The sequence below is a fragment of the Centruroides sculpturatus genome, unplaced genomic scaffold, assembly GCF_000671375.1.
Source record: "Centruroides sculpturatus isolate CEXI.00-Female unplaced genomic scaffold, Cexi_2.0 scaffold83, whole genome shotgun sequence".
NCBI lineage: Eukaryota > Metazoa > Arthropoda > Arachnida > Scorpiones > Buthidae > Centruroides > Centruroides sculpturatus.
In genome coordinates, this window is record NW_019384393.1 from 269,848 (window position 1) to 280,764 (window position 10,917).

At 28.8% G+C, this 10,917-nt stretch overlaps 1 protein-coding gene across 1 annotated transcript in view; it reads left to right on the forward strand.

The window, feature by feature from the left end:
- Positions 1-231: 231 nt before the first annotated feature.
- LOC111618291 (programmed cell death protein 5-like) overlaps positions 232-10,917 on the forward strand; it is a 25,486-nt gene continuing 14,800 nt past the window's right edge. The window contains exons 1-4 of the mRNA XM_023359787.1: positions 232-326; positions 409-517; positions 2,653-2,744; positions 3,147-3,218. Of these exons, the coding sequence (XP_023215555.1) occupies positions 261-326; positions 409-517; positions 2,653-2,744; positions 3,147-3,218 (339 nt within the window). The 5' untranslated portion in view covers positions 232-260. The remainder of the gene's footprint in view (positions 327-408; positions 518-2,652; positions 2,745-3,146; positions 3,219-10,917) is intronic.

Sequence of the window (10,917 nt, forward strand, 5' to 3'; positions counted from 1 at the left end):
GTAATCGATTGTTTTTCTTCCTGGTAAATCCGCCATTGCGTATTGATATCAGCAAAAAGTTAATTAACAGACAATAAAAAATTACGCGATATTTAAAAATTATTTCATATAATAAATTTTTATGTTACTTTTTGATATTTTAATACAATCTTTTTCTTTCCTATTTTAAACGAATACATTACTTCTAAATTTATTTGTTAATAATATAAAATTTAAATTTTCATAAAATTACAAAACGAAAGGTGGCGTTGATGTAGAAAATGGCGGATACAGAGTTGGAAGCGTTGCGTGCTAAACGTCTAGCAGAACTCCAGCAGCAATATGCAGTTAATTTGAGATAAATTTTAATATGATATATTTAGAAAATAAACTTCACTCTTCTTAAATGGCATCTATTTGTATTTTTAGGGAAATCAAGGATCTCGACAGAACGAAGAAGAAGAGAGAAAAATTAAAGAAGAAGAATTCAGAAATCACGTTCTAACTCAAGTCTTAACTCAAGAAGCCAGAGCAAGATGTAAGCAGTTCTTCTATGTAAAATTAATTAAGCATTTTAGTGACTTTAATACAGAATAGTTGAGAAATTCTATTATTTAGTATGAAGATTTATGTTACATATCAGAATTAATTAATTATATTTTCAATTACAATCATAAGCAACATTCTTTTAATGTTGGAAAAATAATTTGAGCTTATAACTTAAAATATGTAAACTCTATTTTAAATTGTTATAAATCATAAGTCAATAGATAAAACAAAGTACAATGTGAATAAAATGAAAAATTTGTCACTATTTATTTTTGATAGGGTTTTTAAAAGTTTACAACAATTACTAACGATTGTTTTGGAAAAACATTGATACTAAATTAGCAACTGCTTTCAACTCTAAAATGGTTCTGTTGGCAACCTGTCAAAAGTTATAACAACTATTACATCTAAGTATCAATACATCTGCTTCAGTTTACATAATTTATGAATTTTGTAATTCCAAATTTATTATTAATATGAAATTCTATAGCCATTATAATTTTATGAATATATTTTTGAAGATTAGGAATAATTTTTCCCTGAAAATATCTTGATTATAAGGGAGTTGTTAATATGCTGAATAATAATGATATTTCTTCAGTTTATAAACTGCAATGAAGGAGATTTTTAAATTATTTCAAATATTTGGTTTTAGATATTTGAAAATGTTCTTATAACAAAAACTATTTAAGATACAAAATTAAATTCATTAATAAACATTGACAGTCTTAAAAAATATAGTAAAACTTATGAAAGGAGGAATCTTTTTCTTGTCAACTGTCAAAGACAGAAACTCAAATAAGTATTGAATTGAAAAGCCTACACAAAAACTTTAGAAATGAAATAAAATCTATATTTATTTTAAATTTACAATGATAGATTTGATGAAATAGTTTAGTTAAATAATAAACCTAAATCTGTTTTTACATTCTTTGGTTTATCATGTCCAAACAATCTGTGTAAAAAAAATACTGTTTGTATGGAAAAATAGAAGATTTGCTTCAGACCTTAAAAACTAGAGAAATATTATGATAAACCAATTAATATAATAGGATGTGTTAACACAAAATAATCAATTTTAGTTAATAAATCAGAAGAAAGACTTATAACTTATTTATCAGTATATATAACATATTTAATAAACTTGTATTTGCACAAATTCTGTTTTTTTATTTGACTTTTGTAATTAAACTCAAAATACTTCTAGATTTTAACATCAAAGAGCATACAAAAACTATTCTGTACTGAAAGAAATCAGAAAAAGTGTAATTATTCTAACAAATCATAAAACTTCAAATTAATTTTTTACTGACTGCCTCAATTGTGGAATAAGGTTAGAGTGAAAGACTGTTTGTTGCTACATGTGTTTAAACAACTCATAAAAAAAGTCAAATCAATTTGGCAGCTGATTAAGATGTTAGTTTACCACTCTGAAGTCCCAGAACTGAATTTGTATGGTCAAAGAACCTCAGTAATATTTCAGAGTATAGTCTTTGTTGCATATGTCTGATAAGGTCAGACAGGAAGCATAGACCTTAAAAGCAAATTCTGAAAATATTTTTACAGCACTTTTCTAAAAAAAATGAAGTACAAATATTTTTTGTTAGAATTTAATTCAAATGGAGAATTTTAAAAAGACAAATTTGTTGAAATGTGCTAAATCAAAACAAATTGTTTAAAAAGAGAAGTGAATTATTCTTTGGATTTATAATTGCTGTTCATTATAACTAAGTGCAAGTACTGAAAATGCATGTGTGTTTATCTTTTCTTGTTTTGAAGTATTAATGTTTATGGAAAGAGAATATTAGAAAAGAAAATAGAGACATTCCTCTCTATCTCCCATTCTCACAAAATATGAACCTGCTTTAACACTTTTTTGAAAAATGAATATAGAAATACATTTATTTAAGTATTAGTGTAGTAAAGTATATATTGAATTAATTAATTTACTTCAATAATTAAATAATAAAAAGTTAATAATAATCTTAATTATTAAGTAACAACTATTAAGTAATAATAATTAAGTAACAACTATTTGTAAGTGAATATAGATTTTAAAGTTGTTAATATTTTTTATAAGAGAGATTTCCAAATCAATCTTTAAAAACTTTTGACTGCTCACAGTAAGTACTATAGGTATTGCAAAACCTGAAAAAGCTAAAATGATAGAAAATATGCTAATTCAGATGGCAAGACTTGGACAGATTCAAGGAAAGGTAAATTCATTTATGTGATATTTAGTAATTTATATTTATTAAATTATAAAATTTATGTAGTTTCTCTATTTATCCAAATAACAATTATTAACATTGATGAATCCATGTACTATCAAAAACGAATTATTAATCAATAATATATACATAAGAACAATAATCTAACTATTTTTATTGCTGTTCATTTTTCAAAAAATATATGAAATCAAATTTTAACCTTATTAAAATTGAATGTAATTTGTTATTTGCTTTTATGTACAGTAAAATTGTTTATTTTGTAGCATACTGTTTAATTATTTTACTTCAAATATCAAAGTTCAAACAATAAAAATTATTATAGTAATTGATATAATAATAAATATGCTTATTTGAAATGATTTTACAATAATAATTTTATTTTTAAAGCTTCAAGAATCTGATCTAATACCATTATTGGAACGAGTCAGTGAACAGACAAAGAAAAAAACAATTGTAAAGGTAATTATTTGAATATATTTGTAATTCATATATTAATAAAAAAATATATTAAACTTTAGAATAATTACTTATATTCATTAAAGTTGAATATAATAGCAATGAGTTTATGAATAATTCATTAGATTTTAAATATTTATTATATATGAAAAGTATTTTATTTAATTATCAATATATTAATTGTTTTCAAAATAATTTGAGTTCTGTTTGGAAATGGAATGTTTGCAAATAACTTAAATGAAGCTAACATTTAATGTCTTCAAACAGACACATTGCCAAAAGTTAAGAAACTTTTGGCAATGTTAAAAAGACTGTTTTTACTGAATCTATAAAACAAGAAGTGCCAGGTATATGATATAAATGCATAAATTATATGTATTTAAAAAAATGCAAAATTAATTATTGTGTGTGAAGATAACATACAAAATATAACAATATTAAATTGTCTTTTTATTCTGAAAATTCTTTGTACTTTAAATTTTAAGCATTTTCTTTTTAGTATTTTCAAAATTAATGAGCAAAGATTTTATGGATGATTACTAATTCTACCTTCTCAAGATATCTTGATATGGGAGAATTAGGAATCTGCTATCATTCCTTTTAACATCAGAGAAAGGAATATTATATTTTAATGGTTTGAAAATGAAATGTATTCAATGGACATAATAATCTTTAAAACTATTCTTGATTATTCAGCAGTACACTTATAAGTTAGAGGTTCCATTTCATGTTTTTAGGGTTTAAATAGTTTTGATTTTTACAGAAAATATTTAACAAATAGTGATCAGATAAACTTATCTTGAATATTTCAAGGGAATATTTTAGAATGGCATAATACAGTCTGTGTTCTGTCTTGAATCTGTTTATATATATGTCTATGCAGAATCAAATAATCTCCATATTCAAAATGTAATCTCACATCAAAAGCAGAATTTTAAATAAAAAGATTGCTAATTGATTAACTTTTTACTTTTACTTCAAGTTCTATATTATGAATGTAGATGTAAGAATTAAGCTACATTTGATTCTTAGTATGGATCATTTTTGTAGTTTGTATAGTATAATAGTAATCATAAAAATGTTCATAAGAAATTATTCATACTTTTTTATAATGCTTGAACATAAATGGTATATATTTGTTTTGAAATAACTATTTTCAGATATCTAGATAAATAAATTGATTATTTATATATCTAAATGTCTTTTATCTTGTTATACTGTAGTCAGCTTTCAAATAAAATTTAATTTATGCATATTATTATCATTATTATTAAATGCTTCAGAAAATTGTCAGGAAAGCATTCTCATTCCTTTTGTCCTTCAACTTTTGACAAATAGTGTAGATTTCTTACTAGGTGCTAAACACATTATCTTAAGTATCATTTTTATGTGTTCATGTAATTTATATACTGTTGTTTGTTAATAAGAATTATAAGACAAAGCTTTTTTGTCATTTATATTAAAAAATTGTTAATGTAAATTACAGTAGAGCATCGTTTATTCAAATCAATTGGGGACAGGGGTTGCTCGGATAACCGATTATGTACGAAAAAATATATTAGCCTATCCCATCCTGAAATTTTTCTCTGTTGCGTGTTGCTTTGCGTTGAATTATCGTCGATGTTAAGCCTAACGTAAACTTTTAAAAATAATAATCGTGGCTATTGTATCATTAAAAATTATTTCTTTATTTTGTACAAACAAAATAAATATATTGAAAAATATAAAAACAATAAAAAATTATACTTCAGAANGTATGTCATTTTGCAATACGAAGAATAATGTGCAGTGCATGCTGGTTCTAAATCAGTTACAGTTAGCGACTAGGGAGACTTGGATAGGAGTAACGCAAGTGACCTAGCTGTATTGGATATTGGAGATGTATATATATACGAATAAATCGTACAAGAAAAAAAAAAAGGTCAACTGATTGCGCACGATATCCCCGGACGGCGAGTCGTTTCCCGGACTATCCGGATGGATGGTAACACTATTCCGTGCTCATTTCAATCGGTCCGAGTCGTAGGTGGACGAAAATATGAAATAAAATGGTTCAAATTCTTACAAGATATTATTATTATTTATTGTAAAATTTTGCCGCCCCCACTACGATACGCTACTGAGTCAAAAGTCAAGATCGTTTTAGCTGTTTTCTTCGATCGTCGTGGTATTGTGCATCACGAATTCCTTCTGAAAGGCCAAATGGTCAATAAAGAATATTATTTGAGCGTTTTGTGTCGTTTTACGTGAAGAAATTCGTAGGAACAACCTGATTTGTGTCGAAAAAATCACATGGATTTTGCACCACGATAATGCAGTACTGTTGTTCATGAGTTTTTGGCAAAAAATTCAACAGATACGGTTCCAAGCTCTGTATTCACTCAATATGACACCGTGTAATTTTTTCGTGTTTCATTGACTAAAATTTCTGTTTTCTGGTCACCGTTTTGAGTGGATTGATGCCATAAAACAAAATTCGCTGCAATTTCTGAAGGATGCTTCGAGGATTGGAAAAAAACTTTGGTATGAGTGTATTGCAGTGGAAAGAGATTACTTTGAAGGGGACGAAATACATTTTAATAAATAAATTAAAATCTTGTGCTTTATTGAGCCATTTCCGATTTTGGTCATAGGGATAGACCAATAAAATACGAAATTCACTGATTTGCCACAGAAGAGTCTGATGACATTGTACTAACTTGTGACCCCTAAAGATAATAGGTTATATGCCAGTATATCTTTTAGAGATATCTTTATTTTTTATCTGTATCTATAAATTGTTGCCATTATTCCTTCATATTAAAAGTTCTACAAAAGCACTTGCAACTTTAGTAGAGTATATTTAGTATAGTGTTTCTACTAAAGTACAACTATTAAAGATAACGTTGATCTACTGCAGTATCCCAATGCTGTCGAGGTGTAGTTTCTAAATATTCAATCAGAGGTCTGGAGTTGGCTAATTTTATGGTTAACTGTTATGGGATCTCATTAATTAGCATTGATTTCTACAGTAACACATTCAAGATTTAATCTTGGGAGAGCTGAGTTGAACGAATAAAAAAATTTTTAAAACGAATTCAATAAAATCCTTATGTGATCATTAATTCACAAGTAATAGGCTATAGAAATAGAAAACATGACACATTATAAATAAAATAAAACGAATTTCAATTAGAAAAATTTTAGGGGGAAAAACTAGAAAATTTTTTGGAAAATTTTCTAGTTTTTCCCCCTGTTTCTTTGGAGGATGCCAGGTGCCAGGGCCCTTGTTCCCTTCTGGAGCTTCATCGGACATCTACAGCAGTAAAACACATTTCTGACATTCTGTTTTCTTTATCTATATATATAAAAATGAATGTATGTCTGTGTCTGTGTGTGTGTCTGTGTCTGTGTCTGTCTGTCCTTCATGCATTATCACATCGTTTATCCGATTGCCGTGAAACTTTGGGAAGTTGTTTAATATACTCCCGCGAAGGTTTCTGGCATAGTACATTTATCCTACGATAGATGGCGCGCGTGTATACCAGCATTTTACTATGTGTTCGATCGATTTCAAATTGTGAAGACCATTTCCCCCTACAAAAAATATCTCTATATATGCATTTGTTATTTACGATATTTGTAATAATTTTTGTTTAATCACTTTATTTCAACTATTTTTTGCTAATTATGTATTCGCTGAAACTTTGTTAAAACCTTAACTGTATCCCAAACAACAACCGAAGTTGTAGGAGGAAATTCGCCTATTTTACCGATCTAGGGATCCCCCTTTTCCAAATTTTAATATCGACTCAAAATAATTTAAAAAGACAAATTACAATAAAACGGTTTATTATCCAACTATCAGAAATTTCACAACACGCCAAGGAAGAGAGGAAGGAGCAATTAAATAATCAAAATTTTAAAGGATTAAAAAAAAATATATATATATATAAAAATGGGGAATATCGCACTTCTGACAATCTCTGCGAGTATGTGGGCTAAATTTAAAGAATCCGTGCTTTTCGCATGTACAGTACAACTGTACATAGGGTATGTGGCCAGCTCACGCGTCGGAAAATCATCTGATTTATTCGTGTACGATCCAGACGGAAAAACAAAAAATACAAGGTCTGTTCAAAAAGTATCGGACCTTTGGTCGGCAAAAATAAATTTATTGACTTTGAGGTACAAAACCCTAATCCCCTTCAAAGTAGTCTCCTTGGTAATGTATACACTTCTCCCAGCGTTCCTGCCATTGCTGGAAACACTGCTGGAACGCATCTTTTGGAATGGNTATAGATTTATAATTGCTATTATAGAAACTATAAAAGAGAAAAATGCACGATGCATTTATATCGATCATTTTACACACATGTAAAAACGTTTTCAGTCGTAAACACGTAACTTCCGATATCGATAAAAATTTTTAAAAATAACATTTCTTTTTTTCGTATTAAACTATAATAGCAGTTAGATTATTATAAATTATAGTATAACTATTCCCACATTTGTCAATTGCATTATAATCAATTTTATAAAAAGCCATTCTGCGACAAAGAATGCTAGTAAATTCACTCTTATCTACTAATCCCCATTCTTAGTTCATGATAATTTTTACCCAGTTGTCTGGCAGACAAGATCACGAGACATGTGAGATGACCGTGAAGACACCTTTTGTATACCGACATCTCGCTCGAGATTGCCATCTGGAATATGACAGATGGCAGGTGGGGACATTGCCGTAATACACAGGTGTCAATAACTTATGTTTTCTGTATTACCCTCACCTCTAATTACACCTTCTTTCCCGCAGACTGCTCAGTTGACAGTATGTAATTGTCCACCAACAATATGTGACATGTAGCCTAGAAGATGATAATAAGTAGATAAGTTGATAGTGTGAATTACCTTGATGCATTGCCTTAAGATATAACTCAGCTGACTTGATTTTCTATGAGTGTAAGTCAGTGGTGTACATATTTTCACTCTCTCGTCTCGCTGATTTTTTTTTCTTTTTTGCCCCTCTCCGGGAGGCCGGATACATAATTGCGAAATCATTACTACTGAAATTTTATAGTTGGATTTACAAACTGTTTTCTGCTTTATGAATAATTTATAAGAGGCAATTCTATATTTAAATGTTCTATGTTTAAATTATTAAACATTTTATTTCTTTATTATTATACTACATAATTGAGAAAAATATAATTAAAAATTGCAGCCCGGCATTGTGAAGATGTCACAATAAATAATTGCTCGTTAGTAACAATAAATTTTAAATTATTATGTATTAAATATACATGTCATAAGAAAAATTCTACACTTTAAAAATATAATTAAAAATTGCAGCCCGGCATTGTGAAGATGTCACAATAAATAATTGCTCGTTAGTAACAATAAATTTTAAAAGAAGTCATTGCTTTAAAAGTCACACGAAAACAACGTGTTTCATTCGCTATGACTATCTTCGTGCTCTCAGCTTAACATTAACATTATTATCTGTATCATTAAGAAATATTTCAATCTTATTCTGATATGAATGACAAAATGTTAAAGTGTTTGATATTATTTCACATTCAGTAGATAAATGAGGAATGCATGTGCTGCTCCTGGATGTAATGAATCAAACAAGAAATTAAGAGAACTTGTAAAGAACCACACTACATCCGACGCACTAAAACTTGTTTTCATAAAAAGAATTTATAAAATATGTTTCTCCATTCTGGTTTTATTTCATTTTCTAAGCTAATTTATGAAAGCCTTGCTACATTCTTTTGAGTGGTATACATAATAATAAAAATATATCTACAGTAAACTCAGTTAATTGGCACTAATATTTTAAATCATATTTTGAATAAATTAATAATAATTAATATATTGTTACTTTATTAATGAAATGTAAAGCATTACAAAAAATAATTAAATAAATAATATATAGTCTAATAATTAGTAGAAACATAACATGACTTGAAACAGCAGACAGTAGTAAATATAATATCTGTAAAAATGAGATGATAGAAATATTTTACATCATATTGTCAAAATTATCCTTAAAATCAATTACAGTATTTTAATTTTAATAANAGATTGAAGCGCCACAGCACTGGCGAAAATTTAAATTTGCCGACTGGAATTCTTTCGGATGATTGACTTTCGGAAAATCGACGCTCTACTGTATATGCAAATAACAGGCTGTAAAATGATGACACCAGGAATGTTAAGTGGTCTGTAATGCCATGCTCAATCATTTACTTCTCTCTATTGTAACTGAAGGCAGTTGTTTTGAGCATGTTCTCTACACAAATAAAGCTTACTTTTTTCTATTAATCTCTGCAATATTATCTATATCAGTGGTTCCCAATTAATTTTTCCTACGTACCACTTCAAGAAAGAGCTAAAACTCGCGTACCCCTTATAGCAGAAATCCATATTAATCCATACTAATATTATAAATTCGAAGGCAATTCTGTCTGTCTGTTACTTTTTCACGTCTAAACCGCAGCATAGGTTTTAATAAAATTTGGCACAGAGATAGTTTACACGTTGGAGATGGACATAGGCTACATTTTACTGCGAGAAAATATCTTACTCCCACGAGAAAATTCGATATGATGCGGGCGAAGCTGTAAGTAGACAGCTAGTGATAAATAGAATAAGTTTTTTTTTTTACATTTATTTCCTTTAAAATACAATTCTAATAATAATGAAAATAACATAAGGTTATTTAATTTTNCAGCGATTTGTGGCCCAAAACCCGATAATTTCTTCCAATGTGGCCCAGAGAGACTAAAAGGTTGGACACCCCTAATTTACAGCATGATGAACCACAACTCCTTCAGCACATTTTATGGACCAATGAGGCACTTTTTCCTGGAATAAAGTGCATAATTATCACAATATGCACTGTTCGACAGTGTGCTCTATGATGTATGCAACATATACAGCACCAAGTGTATTTTCTGTAAAAGTCTGGTGTGGAACTTGGGGTGATTAGCTTCTTGGTCCTGTATTTATTAATGGCATCCTGAATAATGATTGATATCTGAGCATTCTAAACGTGACTAGATGAATGGCTTGGTGACTTGCCATTGGCACAATTACAGCAAGTTTGGAAAAAACAGCACAATGGCATGTCATCTCATTCCCAGATAGACATGTGTCAGTATCTTGCAGAGCGGTTTGGCAGCAACCACTGGATAGGATAACATGGCCTGTTCCATTGTCACTATGTTCTCCAAACTTTAACCCTTTGGATTTTTTCCTGTGGGATCACTTAAAAGCATTGATGTATGATGCATACCTAACAGCACTGCATGATATTGACAAACTGAATACAGTAGAGCGTCGATTTTCCGAATCAGTTGGGGACTGGGGTTGCCTGGATAACTGATTTACATACGAAAAAATAGTTTAACGTATCCGATGTCGAAATTTTTTTCCGTTGCGTGTCGCTTTGCGTTGAATTTTCGTCAATGTTAAGCCTAACAAAGACTATTGTATCGTTAAAAATTATTTTTTTATTTTCTACAAATAAAATAAATATATTGAAAAATATAAAAATAATAAAAAATTATACTTCAGATGTTAATTTAGTATCAAAAACGTAAAATATTTGAGTAGCCCAAGACATAGCCAAAGATTGAAGCGCCACAGCACTGGCGAAAATTTAAATTTGCCGACTGGAATTCTTTCGGATGATTGACTTTCGGAAAATCGACGC